Source organism: Schistocerca gregaria, chromosome 3, assembly GCF_023897955.1.
Source record: "Schistocerca gregaria isolate iqSchGreg1 chromosome 3, iqSchGreg1.2, whole genome shotgun sequence".
Lineage (NCBI taxonomy): Eukaryota > Metazoa > Arthropoda > Insecta > Orthoptera > Acrididae > Schistocerca > Schistocerca gregaria.
This window is the reverse complement of record NC_064922.1, coordinates 387745008-387768583: the sequence shown is the minus strand read 5'-3', so window position 1 is coordinate 387768583 and position 23576 is coordinate 387745008. Positions and strand designations below refer to the sequence as shown.

At 39.1% G+C, this 23576-nt stretch overlaps 2 protein-coding genes across 3 annotated transcripts in view; one reads left to right on the top strand and one right to left on the bottom strand.

The window, feature by feature from the left end:
- LOC126354184 (transmembrane protein 170A) overlaps window positions 1-9879 on the bottom strand; it is a 29149-nt gene extending 19270 nt beyond the window's left edge. The window contains exons 1-2 of one of the 2 annotated variants that reach the window (XM_050003627.1): window positions 9347-9879; window positions 9162-9267 (exon numbers count right to left, since the gene is read on the bottom strand). In XM_050003627.1, coding sequence (XP_049859584.1) covers window positions 9162-9267; window positions 9347-9431 — 191 coding nt within the window. In that variant the 5' untranslated portion in view covers window positions 9432-9879. The remainder of the gene's footprint in view (window positions 1-9161; window positions 9268-9346) is intronic. The other variant, XM_050003628.1, reaches the window with a different exon arrangement.
- A 270-nt stretch (window positions 9880-10149) lies between these two features.
- LOC126354182 (craniofacial development protein 1) overlaps window positions 10150-23576 on the top strand; it is a 52503-nt gene continuing 39076 nt past the window's right edge. The window contains exons 1-2 of the mRNA XM_050003626.1: window positions 10150-10165; window positions 10334-10399. Coding sequence (XP_049859583.1) covers window positions 10339-10399 — 61 coding nt within the window. The 5' untranslated portion in view covers window positions 10150-10165; window positions 10334-10338. The remainder of the gene's footprint in view (window positions 10166-10333; window positions 10400-23576) is intronic.

The following is a 23576-nucleotide window of genomic DNA, read 5'->3' as shown; positions in this document are numbered from 1 at the left end:
ACTGAAGTTCATGGTACCAGGTCTTGGTCTGAACCCGTGACGTCATCAAAATGGCAGACATCCCTATTTCAAGCTTATACAATATGGCAGCCATGAAATTATTCATTCATACATGAAAAGAGACAAATAATATGAACGACATTTAACTGCTGAACTAACATTAAACTAATGGGGCAACCAGGGGGACGGGAGTTTTGGACGGGGAAAAACTAAATATGACAATCCTAATAACGAAGACATACAAAAACAAATATTAATGCAAAAATCAAGCAAAAAAGCTCAAACAAAGTGACATTTAAGAAAACTAGTATGAGGAGGAGGTCGACGACGAGGACGACGACGACGAGGACTACGAGGGGGGAGAATAAGAAGAAATACCGGAAATTTCATGTGATCTACACAGCTCAAATAAAGACCACAATTCCACAATGTGGGATCACACATAGATACCATCCCTCTGGTATTCTACAGTTGGTAATGGAATGGCAAGTTTCCGTCTGACACCAGTAGCAGTCACAGAGGATCTGGTGGGCCCAATGGTGCATGTCTGATAAGCCACACCTCAGAGCTCTGTACTTCGAGCGCCCTCTGCTGCCACAATATAGGACGACCAGCGGCAGCCCCTCAGCCCACTCATGCTTGGAGCCACTTTGCTATGCAAACACTGCCTAAATGCATCTCAAGACTCATAATCATTCATGCTTTACAACAGTGAGCCTTATCCTAGATAACACTGTGATAGCTGAACGCTCTTTACTGCTCCCATATTTTTAATGAGTCTTGATAAGCTTGGAGAAATACAAGTTATTAAATAAATCACCTGTTGGTTGTGTTATTCTGTTTGCTAGCCATTTCTACTTTGCCCAGCCTTCCTACAACAACAGTTGGTGCAACACTCTGTAGCCCACTTCTCATTTCCGTTGAGTCCAAAGTTGAACGTAACACACAAAACGCGCATGTACTGTAGCTCCGAAACCGGTACCAGGAATTTCACTTTATCTCTATAGCTCAATCAAAACCAACAATACCTCAAAACCAAACAGTACCCACCAATGTAGGTAAAATAATCTCCACGATACCTACGAATCTCTATCCAACATAATTACCAACTACTATGGACACGACACAAAAATACATAAAAAATTGCATTAACACCTTTTCAATATACAAGAAACACCTGATTGAACATATAAACATACATACTTACCAACCAAAGTAAGCCAGCATACAAATTTGTCCATCTAGCAATAACAGAAATAATGTGTCATCAACAGAATCTCCCGAATGGACAGCCCAGAATTCTCGAACCAGGAGTTCCTGTGGATTCAAAGCCATACACTGTTCTGCAGGCAACACCACTTATTGCCCAAGATGCAGCAATCTCCTACCTACTCTTCAAATGTGACACTACATGTAATTGGCAATTAAATCAAGTAAGTGTAGGAATTTAATCATGGTCAACACATCCTCTCATTGCAGCTTGCAGGAACCTACTTGAGAACATCACTGTTATATCCATAACTGATCACAGAATGAAGGCATTCATGACCGAATGACATAGCTGCTGGTAACCCTTCCGGGATGTGAGGTCGTGGTCCAAGAAACTTTCCGTTTCTGACGTTTCATCCAGGATTGCACTGGACATCTTCAGAGGCACTCCTCCGCTGAGTGTTGCCGACTGACTGTTCAGACGTCTGAGAGCGACATATATACTGGAAAGGGGGCATGATTGAAGTAACACATGATAAGCAGAGATAATCCTTGTCAAAGATAAAACTCAACTATCGACAGTCTTCTTGTCAAAGATAAAATTGTCTAGCAATTCTGCAGAGTTACTGTCCAAATGTCACTAAGTTTCATTCCTCTTTTCTGTTAAAATTAACCTGATGCTTATAAAAGTGAATAGCTTCTCTGCATAGTCATGGATAACAATTTGACTTTGTAGATAAAATTTCTGTTTCAGAAAACCTCACTTTGTGGTTTCCTGACTGAAGAGCATGCTCTGCTACAGCTGATCTCTCTATTTTTCCTAGTCGGCAAAGATTTTGTGCTCTTTTAGCTGTGTATTTATGCTCCTCTTGGTAGTTCCAATATAAACTTTACCACACGTACATTGCATTTTGTATACACCACATGTCGACAGAGGAGAGTGTTTATCTTTCACAGATCAGAGTACTTGACTTATTTGTCATGTTTCTCCTAAAATCTAATCCGATCTGATCCATTACTTTTTTAATAAAAGGGAGAGAAACTGCATTTTTCTGTTGTCGTGGTTCATCCTTGACATTCGATCTTCTGTTCCTTGGTCGTAAAATTCTCTTTACCTCTTTCCCTGAGTAACCATTTTTCTCAAAGGCTTCCTTCAAATGTTTTGTTTCAGCATCCAGGTGTTTTGATGTGCATATCTGTTCAGCTCTATCGAGAAGACTTTTAATGACACCTCTATTTTGTTGTGGATGGTGACTGGAGTTTTTATGCAAATATCTGTCGGTATGTGTTACTTTCCAAAAAACTTTGTTCCAAAGTTATGAGACGATCCGAAGTTTGGAACATAAATTATTTCGGAAAGTAACACATACTGACAGATGTTTGCATAAAAACTCCAATCACCATCCGCAACAAAAGAGAGGTGTCATTAAAAGTATTCTCAATAGAGCTGAACAGACATGCACATCAAAACACCTGGATGCTGAAATAAAACATTTGAAGGAAGCCTTTGAGAAAAATGGTTACTCAGGAAAAGAGGTAAAGAGTATTTTATGACAAAGGAACAAAAGACTAAAAACAAGGATAAACCACGACAATGGAAAAATACAGTAACTCTCCCTTTTATTAAAAAAGTAATGGATCAGATCGGATTAGATTTTAGGAGAAACATGACATCAGACTGGTCTTCAGACCAACAAAGAAAATAAGTCAACTACTTTGATCTGTGTAAGATAAATGCCCTCCTCTGTCGACATGTGGTGTATACAAAATTCCACATATGTGTGGTAAAGTTTATTTTGGAACTACCAAGAGGAGCATAAATACACAGCTAAAAGTGCACAAAAGTCTTCGCCAACTAGGAAAAATAGAGGGATCAGCTGTAGCAGAGCATGCTCTTCAGTCAGGAAACCACAAAGTGAAGTTTTCTGAAACAGAAATTTTATCTACAAAGTGAAATTGTTATCCATGACTATGTAGAGAAGCCACTGACTTTTATAAGCATCAGGATACTTTTAACAGAAAAGAGGAGGCAATGAAACTTAGCGACATATGGACAGTAGCTCCGCAGAATCTCCAGACAATTTTATCTTTGACAAGATGACAAGCCATAGATAAGTTTTATCTTTGACAAGGGTTATCTTTGCTTATCACGTGTTACTTTGACAATGCCCCCTTTCCTACAGTATATATGTCGCTCTCGGATGTCCGACCAGTCAGACGGCAAGACTCAGTGGAGGAACACCTCTGAAGATGTCGAGCACAGTCCTGGACGAAACAGCAGGAACGGAAGAGTTTCTTGGACCATGACCTCACATCCTGAAAGGTTTACCAGCAGCTATATCCATAACTAATAAAAAATTGCACATAGAATGAAATCTCCAACTGTAAACAATATTGTGCACTAATAATTCCAAGCCTGAAAATGAATCTATTATACATCAAAATAACTCACTAACAAACCACCAGAAACTCTCCCAATATTATTCCCACAAGCAGCACTCAAGGAGTCGAAGGAATCACTAACATCAGTCACAAACACTTTAGAAACATAACCATCCCACGCTATATAGTACCACAGCATATTCAAACCTGCTCTCTGCACACACAATCCATTTCAAACACAACTTGCCTTCATGATGTCACACAAAACAATACAGTTACATTACTGTGCAAAGCAGACAGGAGGTATCACAAACTTCTATTGACCACCTCTCACCCACCTTCCAATCTGTTTCACAAGGATTCCAAGAATGTTACATAAATACAAAAACATCAATGGCATTGACCACCCCGTCCTCAGCTGAAGAATGAACCCACCACCACACGTTGTACAGGTGAATTCAGAGTATACATGTGGACATAGAGCATCAAACATTTATCTGTGGTAGAATTCATGACAAATTCTTTTTATGGTAAAGACAGTTGCCAAAGTAGTAAACAGAGACAACAACTACTGCTACCTGCAGATACCTACTGACAGAAAACAGACATACAAGGAAGCAAAGAGTACTCTTTGCCACTGTAATATGGATATCACCTCCATTGGCAATAGCTCAAGCGAACACACGGCCTATGAAAATCACAAACAAGGAACACTATTGTCTCAAACACTGAACACAGAAATTCACCAGCATACTGTATGGACAAATGAGACTGGACAACTGCGATTTCTATTTGCTCTGCCATCATACTTCTCTTCGCACATGCTGCACCAAGGTTTATTGGGTTACTGGAGAGTGGGACAGCGTGCACACTCAACACCAGTTACTTTCAATGTTTTAGCACATTCTATGTTGATATTAAAAGTATCACTTCCGAATCTCCTGCAATACCAAGTACAGTGAAGAAACAGTTCTCTGACTTTCTCATCTCACAGACCTGATGACATGTTATGGGACTGCTATTTGCACTTGTTGACTATTGCTGGATGCTATTGTTGGAACTGTCCTACATGGGATTCATGGAATATGATTGATGAACTGAGATGCAAACAAAAATAGTTGGTACTTGACGTCAGACAGGTCCAAGAGTTTTTTCTTAACATTTTAGTGTCCTTCATCCCTACCAATGCTATATCTACATCAAACATGAGAAGTTACACCTTGATTGTGATTATACAGTTAACTGTAGATCCCCTTATAATTGGTTGGGTATTTTAGTTTTCAGGTCAGAATAAAGCAAGGCCATACCACCCCCAATACAACCAAGAGTAGCTATGTGTCAAACACACATTACACTACGGAAATAATTTAAGAGTAGAGGAGACCACTCACTGAACTGTAGAAGTGTTGAGTCATGAACAGGCACACAAATGGTGTGTGGTGTGTGGTGTGTGTGTGTGTGTCACAGTGGCTCGGTGTTTCTGATATCTACTGGATGGTCTCCTTTATTTCTAAATTATTTACATTCTGCCAGCACTTTATAGTATATTTATACATTACACCTGTCACACGGGCTACAAGGAGACAGGTCTGAGATGAGGAAAAAAGTCAAAGATGTACATTTAATTTAAGTGCAACACTATGAAATGACACTACTGTATTACAGTGCCAATTTTAATTACTCATTAACTAACAAAAGTAAATTTAAAGAGTTCTGAAAGAGACTCCTCTACGAGAAAGGAGTTTCCAAGTTGAAAGTTTTTCAAGTCAGTCTTAAGCTCCACTACATTATCCATAAGAAAGTGTGCTCTGATAAGTTGTTGAAAATGTGTACCTATATATTTGACTATTTTCTGGGGTCAACGGAAGCATCTGATTCCACTTGTCTGCTTTGACCTGTGACGTAAGGCTGTTGAGTATGTGACGTCATGACGGCATGGAATTTAGTTTGTGAGAGTGGTATGTTTGTAGGTGTCGTTTTGATGTGTTCGGTTGTGCTCTCTGGTAGTGTGTTTGTGTGTTGTGTGTTAGGTGATGTTTTTGGTTCAGTCTGCGTGTGTGGCGAGTTTATAGGTGGCGTATTGTTGAGGTCAGTGGTTCTCTCTGGTGGTGTGTTTATGGGTAGCATGTTATGTGGAATATGGGGTTCATTTGTGTGGTAGTATTGCACATGTGTGGTATCAGTAGTGACTGTGCTTTCAGCGGAATATTTTTCAGCGAGTTAACGATTTTGGTTTTGTTATGTCGACGTTATTGTAGTTTTTTTCTGTTTTTCATGTGTGAATTTTGGTAAATTCCTTTGTTTATGTCTTTGGTAGATATGGATATGACTGACAAGGTCAACAGTTTTCAGTTGTTGGCGATGATGGGGGACAGTGCATTGTCTTTAATAAAATTTCTTCAACTATTCGGATTTTTGGATGAAGTCGTGAAGTGTTCAGTGTGTCGTGAAGAAATGAGGCTTACTAAAGTTCTGGTGTCTCGGACCAGGGACAGCTACATGTGGAGATGTAAGAAAAACAGGTCAAAGGGAAGTGTTCGATTCCAATTTTGTTGGATTGTGTTTTTTGAGGTAGTGATGATTGTGGACATTGTTGTAGTTTTGGGTTTCATGATTTGGTATCGGTAGTTTCTGTTGACACACAAGTCAAGGGAAGTGTTCGATTCCAGAGGATAGTGTTTTTGGTTGATTTTGTCAAGGTTGTGATCATTTTATTTTATCGTTTGGTTTAGTGGCATGTGTTAATTTTTAGATTGTCCCCACCCAAAAACCCCAAATTCCCCTCGCTTGTCCTGTTACTTTCATTATATGGGGGTGGGTAAAATGAAAATCTTAAATTTGTAATAACAAATTGAAATTTCACACCGTTATCCTATAAGTTGGTAAGCGTGCTACAAACAGGGCGCACAATGGCCTGTGGGTGGCAGCATAGTGCAGATGTACACGTACCGTCACATAGCATTCTGTTATTTGGTTTTTGCGTAGTGAAGGTGTGAAACCTATTGAAATTCATTGACAAATGAAAGTTCAGTACGGTGATGCATGTTTGTCACAGCAGCAAGTCTGCGAATTTAGCAGGAAGTTCGCAAATGGTGTGACTTCAGTTGAAGATGCTCCTCGTTCAGGTCAGGCACAAGTTGTGACTCCACAGAACATTGCAGCAGTTGAAGCCATAGGGAAGGAAAACAGTCAAGTGACACTGAATGACATTACAGCATGTTTAAAGATTAGTCATGGGTCAGCAGACCACATCGTGCATGATGTGCTCCAGTTTCACAAAGGGTCTGCAAGATGGGTGTCATGGCAGCTGAGTCCTGAAACGAGAGAACAACATGTTGATGCTTGTGAAGAACTACTTCGGCACTTTGAATGAGAAGGTGATGGCATTCTTGCAAGAATTGTTACTGGGGATGAAACCTGGGTTCACTTCCACCAACCGAAAATGAAGAGAGCGAGCAATGAATGGTGTCATTCCTCATCATCAAAGCCAAAGAAGTTTCGAACAGAACCATCGGCAGAGTAGGCTATGCCGACACGCTTTTGGGACGAAAAATGCACCATTTTGGAACATTACATGCCTAGAGGGACCTCTGTCACCAGTGCATCATACAAAGGTCTCCTAAAAAATCATCTGTGGCCTGCAATCAAATCAAAGTGACGTGGATTGCTATCAGCAGGTGTCTTTTGCAACATGACAATGCAAGGCCCCACACTGTCCATACAACAGTTGCAACAATCACAGACCTGCATTTTGAGTGTCTTCCTCATCCACCATACTCACCAGACCTTGCCCCCAAGTGATTTCTATATGTTTGGACTACTCAAAGCAGCAATGGGAGGAAAGAAGTTTAGTTCTGATGAAGAGGTACGCCACGCGGTGCATGAGTGGTTGCGCAGACTATCAAAAGAATTTTTTTCTAAAGGAATTTACGCACTTTGTAAGTGCTGGAGGACTTGCATTGAGTGTGGGGAAGATTATGTTGAAAAGGGATACAGCTTTGTACCAGTTCTGCACAATAAATAATATTTTAAAAAATATTTAAGGTTTTCGTTTGACTCGCCCCCGCATTTTTGGAGAAATATGTGTTTGATGGTTTTTCAATCTATTTGTGTGTTTGTTGTCATGTTTAAGTAATGATGTCATAGACGTTTCCGTTGACCTCTTTTCTGTACCAATTCCAACCTCTTTGTGGTCTTTGTAGAGGTTATGGTCCTAGTGTTATATTAATGTTTTTCACTTTTTTAGTGAAAACAGAAATAAAATGACAAAGGACATTAATGAATGCATGTATCCTGAAGTATTCGTAAAAATGTGCAGTTTTTTGAAGAGGTCTCTGCAGGATGCTCTTGAATTAACATGAAATATAATTATTATAAAATGCTCCTGTATTCTGAAAATACTATCCCTGTAACTTATTTGGAACAATTCCAGAAAAAAAAAAGTGGGAGTGGGGTAGGGACAGGCGAGTGGAAAAAGCACGCTTGATGCAGGGACAGCAAAAGGACAGTAGTGATTTTTTTTTTAAGAGAGAGAGAGAGAGAGAGAGAGAGAGAGAGAGAGAGAGAGAGAGAGAGAGAGGAGATGGGGGCAGAATGAGCCCTAGCTACCTCTTGCAGTGTTAGTACTGTTCACACAAGCTAAGTTGACACACTGCACAGTGACTAATGGGAACAATGGTAAATGCATTTCTCATTTACTGTCACTCTTGTCAGTCACTGTACCAAGTGTCAACTTAGTTTGCATGAACAGTAGTAATTATGTTTTGTTTCGGACCAAGCATCAGTACAAAAACAGAAAAGACTACGAAGTAACTGATCTTTACAAGTTTAGTCTAAGAGCCTTATCATCATGCTCAACTGCAGTAAAGTGACTTACAAAATATGTCCAATTGTCAAAAGTAGCATTTGAAGATATTAGTTATTTTAATTGCTTCACATAACAACAAACTTTCTCTGAAGAGTTGGTAAAAACTCGGGTGAAGAGCGTAGAATTCCTTCAAACATATTGAAAGAAAAGGTCCAACAATACATGAAAATATTCACTACTAGTTGTAATGGAACTATATAGTACCACAGCAGTGTAATATTGGCCCTTGCCAACTACCAACAAGTTTTATCACATAAGAACTAGGGAGTCTAGAACACAGGATAAGTTCATCAAAACATTAAGTCACACACTTCCAAACCTAACACATGGCCAAGGATTGCTTTGCTTTACATAAAGTGGCTGAATACTTCGACAATTTCTTATTGCAAAATTGAATCTCCTGCCTCCTCCGTGTAATATCTTCCTTGTATCACTTATATTCACATCACTTCACCCCACATTATTCCTCCAAATAAAAATACATTCCTCATTGGTTCCCGCTCGCTAATTACTTAAAAATGTTCCACTTCCAGGGAATGACATATTATTTCATCATAGTGTTATGTTATTTTGTGAGGGTATGTGAATTAAATACATCACGGCATGTATTCTGCAAGTAACAATACACAACAGTTATATAAGTCATCAACACAACACCAACAGCATTGACTTTTAGGGTTTTGTAAAACGATAGCAAACTTACTTGCCATAAATGTGTTTCCTGAGTGTTGCAAATGCTATAGCTGCGGCAACTGCATGGACGAAGACTGAAGAGAGAAGTGCCCAGAGGAACACATGGTACCACATTTCTGGAAACAAGCATAACGATTACCTATGTCTTCTTGCCAGTGGCTTCAGCAAATGAGTAGAGGTATATTTGGCTCTTACCAGCAAAAGTGTTCAGTGGATCATTTTGGGCGAGACTTATAGTAGCACCACTATCAACCTCTGGAATTTGTGACTCCGTTGACATTATGAAGTGATGAATTGCTTATCCAAACAATTCTCTCTCTCTTAAACTTCAAGTGTCGTATAAAGTTATTTCTAGTTGTTCCATTATAATAAAGGTCGACTAGAGTTTGGTAAAGCCTGAAATCTGTTGCTCCTCAACATCAATTTTCGACCTTGACCACCTCGCCCCCTCACTACAAGCGTATGAAAATGAGCACACTATTCTTCCAGAATTATTTACTTTCTGCTATTCAAATTGTTTTGTTGTTAAAAGTCCGGCAAGTTTAACTATCAAAGGAAAACATGACATCGGGTCTCTGCCGTAGAACCCTAGGTAAATGATAATGCCAGTACCTTTTGAAACGGGAGATCATGATGACTCTTGTCCCCTATTTACATACGGAGAAAACACTACCGAACACAATTTCATGTCATTCACATACCTTACTCCTCGCCACCATAACGTGTTTGAACTCTCTGGTCCGACACCAAAGACGCATAACCGAATCACTCAAGGATGTATGCGAAACTTCTGAGTTCAAAGATGCATTATTTTCATATTGAGTGGAGAGAAAGAGTGAGTTTGTCGGATAATATACATAAAAGTTCCTAAAAAGTATTATAAGCTACCTCGCATATTGTATTAGGACGCCACGGTGTTCCTTTAAGGTTACTGGAATCTTAAAAATCTATCGTCAAATCGAGCTATTTCATCATCTAATAATCTGTATTGTACCGGTCCCTACCTAGTACAAGGTAAATTTGCTTGTAGTCCTAACGTTTTGTATCACACGAGTTTGCAGCTTGGTATAGGAAAATTGTTACATTTGGGGGTGTTGCTTTGTTCATGTTAGTGTTTAATAATTAGATGTATACCTAATCAACTGAAATTTTTGTTTGACTGAGAACACTTTTTGTATTTAGGCGGTATGGATCAAAGGGAGCTGCCTTCGGACAGTGACGAGAGTGACGAAGATTATGTGCCTTCAGGTAGGAATTTGTTTTCAATTTTTGTCTATATGTATTTATATCGTTTTTTCCTCCCGTCGCAATCGAAATAAAACATGTACCTGTAGACGGGGCTGTATGTCTTCTTGTATCGGTATGTGAACATGTGCGCATTCAGTAATGAAGAGGTGAAATTGGTGCATTTCATGTAAGAAAATTTTTGTCGCGTACGACAGACTGTACGAATAAAGAGATAAGCGTGTGTCGCTTATTCTTAGAGTAGCTGGTATGACGACCAACCTAAAAAATGTAGGTATTTGCTGAAGCGTTTGAAAGAAAAATCGTTTATCAGATCGTAACGAAATGCTGCTGTCATTCCGGTCCACGTGCGTGATAATACAGTGAATTGCCATAGAATTTATTTTATAGGCCTGTAAATTACATTAAAAGCATTGTTTGTACGTGCGATATAAGACGAATACGGAATAACCCAATTAATATGTAATTAACCGTTTATAGCCTATTTGAATTCCAAAAAGTTGTCATGTTCAGTTTTCAGTTATTGTATTTGCATTTAGGTACCTGACTAAGTATGCCACTTTCCTTAGCAGTAAATGTGCGCAATTTTGCATTATGTTGTCACAGTCAGTGGATTTAGTTATCTATCCAAAAGGCTCACTCCAGTGTTCTCAATATTTTGTGATCAGAGTACGCAATTTGATTTACTTACTTATTCAATCCAAGGATCATCTCAAAATCAAGTAGGAAGTTGTCACGGTAATACAATAATTAGCACAAAATACATACATAGAATAGGCAATACTTCAATATGCTCTATAAGGATAGGATAAATATGCTCTACAAGGATGGTTTTTATCTGTTTCGCTAATCACTTGCTAGGTTAGTTTCAATCATTATCTGAGTGTACAATGTTTTTCATTTTAAAGAATTTTTGTGAGAGTATGTAGCAGCAGCAACTATTAAACACTCATAAGTCAACAGCTTAAACATCCCAGAAGAAAAAGAAAGGAAAAAAAGGGATGGGATAATCTCTTGTCTGGGTATGATTAGACTGTTTAGGTATGTGAGCAGTAGTGGGTGAATTCTGTATGGAGCTTGTATCATCATCTGAGGCTCTTTCACTGCTCAAGTAGTTGCATTGTTGAAATTTTCAATTGTACACTAGACTGGTTGCCAAGTGTGTGTGTGTAGCCAAAAGATGTGAATGTGAAATAAAGGTTGTGGTGATGGATTGATGTGCAAGATACTGATTTTTACTTTCACACAACAATTAGCACACTCACCATAAAAAAAGTCTGCTGGGGCAAGTGCAGTAAAGGTGTGTGTATTAGATGTATGAACCTCCAATGAATACTTTGTCTCATTCTATTTAGCCATATATATAGCGGGAAAGCGCCGGCAGACAGGCACATGAACAAAACACACAAACACATACACAGAATTACGAGCTTTCGCAACTGGCAGTTGCTTCGTCAGGAAAGAGGGAAGGAGAGGGAAAAATGAAAGGATGTGGGTTTTAAGGGAGAGGGTAAGGAGTCATTCCAATCCCGGGAGCGGAAAGACTTCCCTTAGGGGAAAAAAAGGACAGGTGTACACTCGCGCGCACACACACACACACACACATATCCATCCGCACATACACAGACACAAGCAGACATATTTTGAAATATGTCTGCTTGTGTCTGTGTATGTGCGGATGGATATGTGTGTGTGTGTGTGTGTGTGTGTGTGTGTGCGAGTGTACACCTGTCCTTTTTTTCCCCTAAGGGAAGTCTTTCCGCTCCCGGGATTGGAATGACTCCTTACCCTCTCCCTTAAAACCCACATCCTTTCATTTTTCCCTCTCCTTCCCTCTTTCCTGACGAAGCAACTGCCAGTTGCGAAAGCTTGTAATTCTGTGTGTGTGTTTGTGTGTTTTGTTCATGTGCCTGTCTGCCGGCGCTTTCCCGCTTGGTAAGTCTTGGAATCTTTGTTTTTAATATATTTTTCCCATGTGGAAGTTTCTTTCTGTTTTATTTACATAGCCATATATATATATATATATATATATATATATATATATAGCACATAAACTACAAACAGCATAAGAGGGACCACCAAATCACTCTTACTGCATCCCCTTGGTGCGCTTCGTATACTTTGGTAATATTATTTCTCCCTGTTCCAAAATCCTGCATAATAATGATGTGTTTTTGTAATATATATATAAACTCTTACACTCCAATAATTTGCTCTTCAGTTCTTTCTCTATTTGGGTCATTCCAGGGTTATGCACTAGTTAACAGTTACAATACCCAGAATGATTCTCGAGAAATACCTTTTTTCTCACAGTATTAAATGTGTTTATAATGCTGATGAACATGATGTGTTTGTTATAAATATCATAATAAAAGTATAATGCCATAAAAAGTTTAAACAATAAATGATTTTCTTTTCTGTGCAGAATAACTTCTACAAAATCTCCCACTTCTACAAAGTGGTTTAAATATGATTTAGTACCATTTGTGAAACTTTATTTTCCTCTGAAGAAGAAATTTATGGTAGTTCCTTCTTTTTGAGACGAGCGAACTTGCATGGAGTCTCTTCAGCCTTATCTTCACTTTAATGTATCCGGCCCTATAGAACATTTACATTTATAGTTTCTAGCTGTTAAAGGAAGAGCATGATCTAAGCATTTTATTTATTCATCCAGTGATCATCTCACAATGATACAGGATTTGTGATCATAATGAAGTGAAAATAAATAGCTCAGAATATACATACACGTTGAACGTATTGAAGTTAGCTTTTACATGAATAGGACAGGTGATTAGATTTCTGCTCTGTGTCCTAACACTTTTGTGGTGAAGAAAAGTGTGTGCATCTCGTGTGTGGGGGAGGGGGGGGGGGAGCAGGGGTTGTTCATTTTACCTGTATAGATTTAGTGCAAGTGATGATATCAGTCATACATTGTAAATGGCTTGTTAAGTTTGAGGCTTTTGTGGTTGGTGGGTAGTGTTGGGTTTATTTTAGCAGTATAGGTTAAACAAGTTTATAAGTACCAGCATTTGTGTTCTGCCCTTTCTGTGGATATCACTGTTTCGTGGTTAACTGGTATCAGTTTAGTGGTAGTGGCTAATTGGAGCTGCTGATATGTTAAGTTGTTTTTTTATTTTTAAATTTTTTTTTCATGTGAAATTGATGATTTTTTTTGCATTTTTGCTGTACTTTGAGAGGGGGGGAGATTGTCTATGCCCATGGATTTTGCCTTGTTCGTTTCTTTTTCCCCCAAGTATATTTTTTATGGCAAAATTACAGATACTTTTGCAATACGGTTGCACGAATGACATCACTGGGTTTTAGGTTTAGGTGGGTTGTTGAGTTGGTTGGTTTTATGTTCTGTGGACCATTTGCGTGATAAATCGCAATTATGCAGAATGAGTTGTTTCACATTCACATTGCAAATTAATTTGTAAATATGGCTAAATGCTGAACATTATAAATCTATTTTTTTTATATATTGTAAGTAGGCTAGTACAGGAGTCAACCGAAGTGTCCAATCCCACCCATCAGCTTTGACCCGTGGCATAAGGCTACTGTGGTGTGTGATGTCATGACGGCACGGAGTTTGGTTTGTGAGTGTGGCTTGTTTGTAGGTGTCGTGTTGGTGTTGGTGGTGCCCTCTGGTGGTGTGTTTAGGGGTTTTGTGTTGTGTGGTGTAAATGGTTCAGTTTGGTGTTACTGCTTATTTGGGCTGGTTCTCGTTTTGGCTGTGTGTGGAGAGGAATTGTTTTCAGTGAGCTAACGCTTTAGTGTTTTTGTGTGAAAGCTATTGTAGTGCTGTTTGCTGTAGGTCATGTGTTAATTTGAGTATATTAATTTGTTGCTGCTCTTGTTAGGTATGGATATGACAGATAAAATTAATAGTGTGTGCTTGCATACTATGATGTGGGTGAGTCTGCTGGGGCTGATAAAATTTCTGCAACTGTTTGGGTTGTTGGCAGAGGGGGTGAAGTGCGCTGTTTGTGGACATGACATTGACAAAAGTTCCACTGTCTCGGACCAGGGACTGTAAGGCGCCAAGGTTAACCAAATGGCACTCCACATGACGTGGTTTCTGGTTCGAGAAGTCAAATTTGGGAATGCGCGAGATTGTGTTGTTGATGTACTACTTTTGTTATAAATCCTGTCGCAGTTTTTGTGCGCATGAGATTGGTGTGAGAGAGAGGAATGTGCTTGACTGGTTTTAGTTTTGTTGTGAAGTATGTTCTGAGTTTATGATGGGTGGGCATGGGAGGGGTAAGTCTGTGGTTGGTCTCCGGGTGGGGGGGGGGGGGGGCGTTGTACAGGGGGATGGGTGTTCGGAATGTGTTTTTAGGGTTGTGGAGGGGCGGTCTATGAGGGAATTAGTGGGGTTAATTGAGGAGTTTATAGAACCGGGTTCTACTGCAGTTTCTGATGCTTTTTCTTCTTATTGGGAGTTGGGTAAGAGGGGGCTACAGTCATTTGGTAGTGAACCATAGTTCAGAGTTTAAAAATTATGAGACGGGGGCTTGTGCGAATCCCATAGAAAGGATGTGTGGGGGGCCGTTAAGTCAGTTCTTGGGAGGGGGAAGAGGCACTCTTCTAACCTTCAGTCTCATGTGTTTTTATTTTTTAAGGGCTATTAGTAAGATGTACAGGCCGAAGGTGGTTTGTGTGGGTGGGTGGCTGTTTGTGTGGGAGGGGGGGGGTTGTTAGTAGTGTGTGTGTGTGTGTGTGTGTGTGTGTGTGTGTGTGTGTGTGGAGGGGGGGGGAGGAGGTTGTTTGTGATTTACTTGTGGAGGATCTATTTTGTTCGGCTGTAGTGTGTGATTGAGATTTGTTTATTTTGTGTGTTTTTTTTTTTTATGGGTATTTTATTTTTGGGGGGGGGGAGGTAGGGGTGGGTTGGTTCTTTCTTCTGGTTGTGTATTTTTTCGCTTGTTTGTGTGTGTGGGAGGGGGGGCTGGGTGTGTGTCTGTGTGAGATTGTGGTGGCTGATCTATGTTATGGTACTGGAATTTTATTGTGGTAAGCTTATATTTTTCTTGTTTTTAGTGTATTTGTTGTGTGCTGGGGTGGTTCTGAGTTGTGTGGTTTGTTGCATTGGTGATTTGGTATCGTGTGCTGGTTTGTAGGTATGTAGTTGAAGGGAAGTTTCAAATTCTAATTTGTGGTCATATCTGTGGGCTTTTTTTTGTTTTGGGAGTCACTGTTGACCTATGTGGGTGAAGGGAACTCTTTTATTCCAATGGGTGGTTGTAGCTGTGGGTGTTTCGGTATTGGGAGTTGCTCTTGAGCTATATAGGTCAAGTGAAGTGTCAGATTTCAGGAGATATTGTGTTTAGTGGAATTTCGGGAGTTTTGTATTGTCGGTGGTGTGTGTGTGTGTGTGTGTGTGTTTATATTTACTTTGTCCCCATCCAAAAAAAACCAGTTTCCCATGCTTGTCCCGTTAGTTTCATTAGGATTTTTGTGGAACATGTGTGTGTTGGTTTTTCAATGTATTTTCGGGTTTGTTATCATGTTTACATAATGACGTCATAGGTGCCATATTGGAGTCGTAGTGTATGGTCGTTTCCACCATATTTGTGATGTTATGGGTAAAAGCTGACGGGTGGAACCGGACCCGTCCATATTTCCATAGTACAGATGTGAGTTAGTAATTCCTACCCACCTCCTTGTACATATTAGAGAAATAGAAATTACTCTATTGTTTATGAAGAGTTGTCAGTGAGAAACGTTTTCAGTTTATTTTCAAATTTTGCAACTCGGTCTGTTTTAAAAACCACATTTATTCTTACAGCACGTTTTTGAGCAAGATTTTCTTTCTTAACAATGAGTTACCCAGAATGTTATTCCACATGACATTGTTTAATGAAAGTATGCTAAATATGTCATCTTACTGATTTTTCTCTCCCCAAGATTTGCAGTGATTAAGTGCAAATGTGGCAGAACAGAGTTTCTTAGGAGTTCCAAATGTACTTTTTCCAGTTTAAATTCTCATCAATATGGACTTCTTGTTGTTGTTGTTGTTGATGATGATGATGATGATGATGATGATGATGATGATGCTACTCTATACTGTGCAAGCTTCATCATCTCAAAGTACCTCCTGCAACCGACATCCTTCTGTAGTGTATTCATCTCTTGGTCTCCTCCTATGATTTTTACCATCCACACTGCCCTCTAATACTGAATTGGTGATCCCTTGATGCCTCAGAACATGTCGTACCAAGCAATTCTTCTTATAGTCAAGCTGTGCCACAAATTCCTCTTCTCTGTTCTGTTCAGTACCTTCGCATTAGTTACGTGATCTACTCATCTAATCTTCAGTATTCTTCTGTAGCGCCTCTTTTCGAAAGCTTGTACTCTCTTCTTATCTAAACTATTTATCATGGAAGTAAAATTCCATTCATGGCTACACTCCATACAAATATTTTCAGAAAAGATTTCCTGACATTTAAATGTATATGTGATGTTGACAAATTTCTCTTCTTTAGAAACACTTTCCTTGCCATTGCCAGTCTACATTTTATATCCTCTCTACTTCGACTATCAGTTATTTTTCTCCCCTAATGGCAGAGCTCATTTACTACTTTAAGTGCCTCATTTCCTAACCTAATTCCGTCACCATCACCTGATTTAATTTGGATACATTCCATTATCCTTGTTGTGCTTTTGTTGATTTTCATCTTATATCCTCCTTTCGAGACACTGTCAATTCCATCCAAGTGCTCTTCCAGGTCCTTTGCTGTCTCTGACAAAATTACAATGTCATTGGCATACCTCAAGTTTTTATTTCTTCTCCATGGGTTTTAATTCCTACTCCAAATTTTTCTTTTGTTTCCTTTATTCCTCACTCAGTATATAGATTGAATAACATTGGGGATAGGCTACAATCCTGTTTCACTCCCTTCCCAATCGCTGCTTCCCTTTCATGCCCCTCGACTCTTTATAACTGCCATCTGGTTTCTGTACAAATTGCAAATATCCTTTTTCTCCCTGTATTTGACTGCTACCACCTTCAGAAATTGAAAGAGAAGATTCCAGTCAACATTGTCAAAAGCTTTCTCTAAGTCGACAAATGCCAGGAATGTAGGTTTGCCTTTTCTTAATCTATTTTCTAAGATAAATTGTAGGATCAGTATTGCCTCACATGTTCCAGCATTTCTATGGAGTCAGAACTCATCTTCCCTGATGTCGGCTTCTACTAGTTCTTCCATTCGTCTGTAAGGAATTCATGTTAGTATTTTGCAGCCATGATTTATTAAACTGATAGTTCGGTAATTTTCACACCAGACAACACCTGCTCTCTTTGGGATTGAATTATTATATTCTTCTTGTAATATGAGGGTGTTTTGCGTGTCTTGCTCACCACATGGTAGAGTTTAGTCAGGGTTGGCACTCTCAAGGCTATCGGTAGTTGCAATGGAATGTTGTCTACTTCTGGGGCCTTGTTTTGATTTAGGTCTTTCAGTGCTCTGTTAAATTCTTCACACAGTATCATATCTCCCGATTCATCTTCATCTACATCCTCTTCCATCTCCACAATATTGTCCTCAAGTACTTCACCCCTGTATAGACCATCTATATACTCGTTCCACCTTTCTGCTTTCTCTTCTTCACTTAGTACTTTCTATCTGAGACCTTAATATTCATACAAGTGGTTTTTTCTCCAAAGGTCTCTCTTAATATTCCTGTAGGCAGTATCTATCTTACCTCTAGTGATATGTGCCTCTACATCCTTACATTTGTCCTCTAGCCATCCCTGCTTAGCGACTTTGCACTTCCTGTCATTCATTATTGAGTCGTTTGTATTCCTTTTCGCGTGCATCATTTACTGCATTTTTATGTTTTCTCCTTCCATAAGTTAAATTCAGTATCTCTTCTGTTGCCCAAGGATTTCTACTAGCCCTTGTCCTTTTACCTGCTTCATCGTCTGCTGCCTTCACTATTTCATCTCTCAAAGCTACCCATTCTTCTTCTACTGTATTTCTTTCCTTCGTTCTTGTCAATCGTTCCCTAATGCTTTCTCTGAAACTTTCTATAACCTGGGATTCTTTCAGTTTATCCAGGTCCCGTCGTCTTAAATTCCTACCTTTTTGCAGTTTCTTCAGTTTTAATCTACAGTTCATAACCAACAGATTGTGGTCAGAGTCCACACCTGCCCCTGGAATTGTCTTACAATTTAAAACCTGGTTCCTAAATCTCTGTCTCACCATTATATAATCTATCTGAAAACATCCAGTGTCTCCAGCCCTTTTCCGTGTATATAGCCTTCTTTCATGATTCTTAAACCAAGTGTTAGCTGTGATTAAATTATGGTCTGTGCAAAATTCTACAAGGTGGCTTCCTCTTTCATTCCTTACTCTCATTCCATATTCACCTACTACTTTTCCTTCTCTTCCTTTTCATACTATCTAATACCATCCGACCATGACTATTAAATTTTCATCTCCCTTCACTATCTGAATAATTTCTTTATCTCGTCATACACGTAAAAGTTTTGAAATTTCCAACGTATTTAGTATTTCCACACCATGTGTTACCTTTATCATTGGTTTAGTACCCCTCCCTGACGTTCAGAAGTGAATATTAATATGGTGTGCCTTTTCACAATAGAGAGTGAGACTATTCACAGAAAACCAGTTAATGACACTGTTAAGAATGTTGTTTACCATTTCTTCTGTTGCTGTATGCATGCTTGGATTGATTACAAAACTGTGGTCATCCACAAAAAGAACTAATGCTGCTTCTTGTATATTTGTTTGACAGAAATGCAAGGAACACTGGTGGACCTAAGATTGAGCCTTGGAGAACTCCACATCTGCCATTTTGATTTCACAGACTGTCTAAGCTGATGCAAAGATCTGATTTGTCACTATTTTCGTTTTGGTTAGTAGCCCGCTTCTCATGGTTGAATGCAGTATTATGACTATTTTTCCTCCCCACCACCTACATTTATTAATCATGTCCCAATTAACATGCAGTTTTAGATACATGAATAACATTATAGTGTGTGCTCAATAACATTCCACATAACAGTAGATGCAGGATCCTCAATCCAAAAGTAATGCGCCAAAAAAGTGTAATTTTGTGCCTACTCTCTGTTACTTTCAACTGCCTTATGTCACCATGGAACTAAGGCCTGAATGTCTGAACGGTAAAAGACTGGAATAGCATGTTTGAGCCACAGTCTTCACAAGTAAGTCCTCGTCTTCAAATCTTGTACCATGAAGGGATTGCTTCAGTTTACCAAGGAGGTGGTAATCACATGTAGGCAGATCAAAGCTGTGGGGTGGGCCCTTCAGTGTTGTCTAATTGTGCTGTGCAATTTCATTGAGGTTTTCTCACATGTATGTGAATGTGCATTATGATGCTACTTTAAAAATCAATGTTTTGCCATTGTTATTGAACATGTTGTATTCAAGCATTAAGTTCTTTATGGGTTGCCATGTACTCTTCAGAACTGATAATGATTCCTATGGCATGATGTTCACAAGCAACAGTCTTCCTGAATTGAGGAAATATGGTAGCTATCACTTTTCCTGCTGGAGGCACAGTTTAGAATTTCTTCATATATGACAAATTTCATGAGACCATTCAATCAATTAACCTTTAGTCTGTGGTTCAAAGTTATCCAAACAGTTTTCATTTTTGCAAGGAAGAGAATTGTTGTAGTGTTCCAAAATTTTGTTCCACACTGTCTTTTGTGTTGCTTAGTGGACATTCTAGAATTCTACCTGGCACAACTCTTTTACGGCTTCAACTCTCTCAATATTCTGCATACACTCGCTCCTCTTACTCCTAAAGAGACTGTAAGTTTGTTCATTGTTATGTGTTTGTCAGCCAACATCAGACTGTGAATACTTGCACATTGTGCTGTGCAGTAATGATTATAGTAGGGAAGGCGAATTGTCAACTTACGTTTATTGGGAGAACTTTATAGGTAATCTACAAAGGAGGCACCACACAGAACACTCGGGTGAACCATTCTTGAATACTGGTAGAGTTTGTGAGATGTCCACCATATTGGATTGAAGGAAGACAGTGAAGCAGTTCAAAGGTGTAATGCTGGATTAGTTACTAGTAGGTTCAATCCACATGCAAATATTACAGAGATGCTTCATTAACTGAAATGGGAATCCCATGTGGCGAGACAACTTTTCATGATGCACTGTTGAGAGATAATTTAGAGAACTGGAACTTGTGGTTGACTGCAGGTAGATTCTGCTGCTGCCAATGTATATTTTACAGAAGGACCACAAAGATAAGAGAAATTAGGGCTTTTACGAAGGCGCACAGGCAGTTTTTTTTCCCCCTCGCGCCATTTGTGAGAGGAGCGGGAAAGGAATTGGCTACTAATTGTACAAGGTGTCAATCACCATGCACTTTACAGTGGCTTGTGTACTGTGCATGTAGCTGCAAATGTAGACCTGTCATTCCGTGGAAGTTCGTGCATATTGGCATGCCTGTTTCACCAGATAATCTGCTTCCCAATGACTAACTGTATCAATCAATACTGTCAACCCCATACACCTTATTCACTCTTATTTGAATGTTTGTCACTGTCTCGTTGTAACAAAACAGGAACTCTACAACGGCACTTTGCTTCAAATGAACATCAAATGATGGAGTGCTGTGACAGTGTGACATGCAGTAACAGGTTCAATTAAATTTGAATACAATTGGGAAAAAAAATTATTATCTATGTGAATAGCTAATATGTTGAACAGAAATTGGATTTTTTTTGGGGGGGGGAAGGGGGGAGTTGTTCTTTCCTTTCGAAATGGCCCGCATACTTTTTGTGCCTAATATGTTTATAATTTTTTATAATTGAAATTTTAATGTTTAAGTGGGTCATTGACGCTTGAAAGTAGAATAGATTAAATTCGATTCAGTTTTCGTTCCATAGACCCAAAAAATGAGATGATTCTCTTGGGTATGGAACATGTCAGAAAGTATTACTTAAAAACATAAAACATTTGAATACAATGCTTACTACCCTTATCATATGTCAGGATATTGTCTAAATAGGTGAATACAATGCGGTAAACTGGAACAGCTAATATTTACAGAATTAACACGCTGTCAGAATGAAACATTATGCACTATTGATAAATTTATCAGACAATGGAAAATCCAGGATGGAATGTACAATATTCTCTCCTTTTCCGCTACTTCCCCCTCCCCAACTCTCCCTTGTCCTCTGTCTAAACTGCAACATTTCACTGTCCACCACTGCCAGCCATAATATACCACCCCCTCCCCACACCAGCCTCCTCCTTAACCCCACTCAGTCGCCACTCCCATCATGCACTGGTGCTGCTGTTCGCAGTGTTGTTTCAGTTGCCTCAGACTGCAGTCGCTTTTGTGTGTGTGGGGGGTGCGGGCTTATATGTGTGTGTCTTGTTGACGAAGGCCAATGGCCGAAATCTTTAATTGTGAGAGTCTTTCTTTGTGCCTATCTCCGACTCAGCGTTACCGCTATATGGTGAGTAGCTACTATCCTTCTCATAATATTAATAAATTTACCATACACAAAATGCGTAATCTTGACTGTTGTGACCAAGTGCTTTCAAAACTGAAATCTTTGACATTTTTACTTAAGCTGATGTAACGTTCTCTGTTAAGATATTAGTCTACAAGAGTAGAACAAGTTACCTATCAAAAAGTCTTTCAATCTGTGTTTAAATGTGTTTTTAGTGCTTGACACATTCTTGCAAAAACTTAAAGAATTTTATGACCTCCTTCCTCAGATACCAAGGTGACTAAAATGTGTTGTTAAGAACATACACAGCCATTTGCATAGTTCTTGTAGAGGAACTACAGATTATCATTACGTTTTCTATTAAATAATTGGCAGTATTGCACTCTGCAGAGAAAATACACATTTTAAAACTCTTTTTGCTATATGAATAGGATGTTGGCTGTAGAAAAATTGTCACTCGCCATACTTGTCACTCACCAGAGATCTATGTTCAACTGTTCCATGTTGTCGGCACATGCATTGGTGCCACTTGCTACACATAAGCATTTTCCTATTCAGTTTGTGCGTGTGGTGTATGTCATTTGTGTATTGTTGTTAACTTTGGCATACATTATTTTGAGACTAAGGATTATTGCTACACAATGAAAAGTCATTGCCTATGAAGATATGTCTGCCTGTATGCACAAATAGCCCTAATGAAGCTCACATGACCATTGATTGACAGCTCTGGTTGATCTTACTGACAGTCTTTGCTGCCATTAATATAGGAAAAGAATTACAACTGAAATTAAATTTAATATGAATACTAACTTCAAGTAAACAAATATTTGATCATCCTGTGCAAAGATGGCAGTTATGTGTAACAAGAATATTCAACAGGTCTTGTTTTAATGCCATGCTAGATTATGTGAAGATTAATGCAATTTAAACACTTAAAGATACAGGTATCATACAGGTTAAAATCTTTGGTAATGTGTTTTTCCCCATCCTGCACCGCCCTTTCAGTTTCAGCCAAGATAGCACCATGGCTGGAGGGGTGTGGTTCTGGCAAATACTGGGAATAGTTACTTGTTTATTAATGTGGTGTTATCCCAAAGACATGTGCTTTTAGGGGAGTTTGTGGCCTATTTGAATCCATTTATTTTGAACTAGGGATAGGGATACAAGGACGTAATAGGTCTGCATGCAGTACAGTCTGTGGATGTATATCTAAAAATTACTGTTGTAAATACCAACAGCTATTGATCTCATTGTGATGTGTATGAATAAAATTGATTATAGATCTTTAGTGGTAGAGTAATTAGAACACCAACAAGCAGTCATTGGACTTTGGTGTGCAGTTCGTTTGGTTAACATTGAGCTAAAGCCTGCGGGAGGCTGTAGGGTAAGTGGGCACTGTGGGAGTAGGTGCATGAGGAGCGAGGCTATTCTTCCCATCACTTGCATCCTCACTGGCTAACATTTCTGATGCTGCTGTGGGTAATAGTCAACATAAATGATTTTTCATCACACAGGTGCAAGGAAGATTTTATTGCCTTACTTTTCCCAGGGAGAGAGATAGGCGAGGGAGTGGGGTAGAAGTTGCTCATAGTAACGAAAAAACACAGGTTGCAAATTTTTTTAGTGGCTTTCCTTTTTTGTGAACTCTTGGCTGCATCTCATTATATTGTTTAGATGCAATACTTTCTTCTGCATATGTTACCT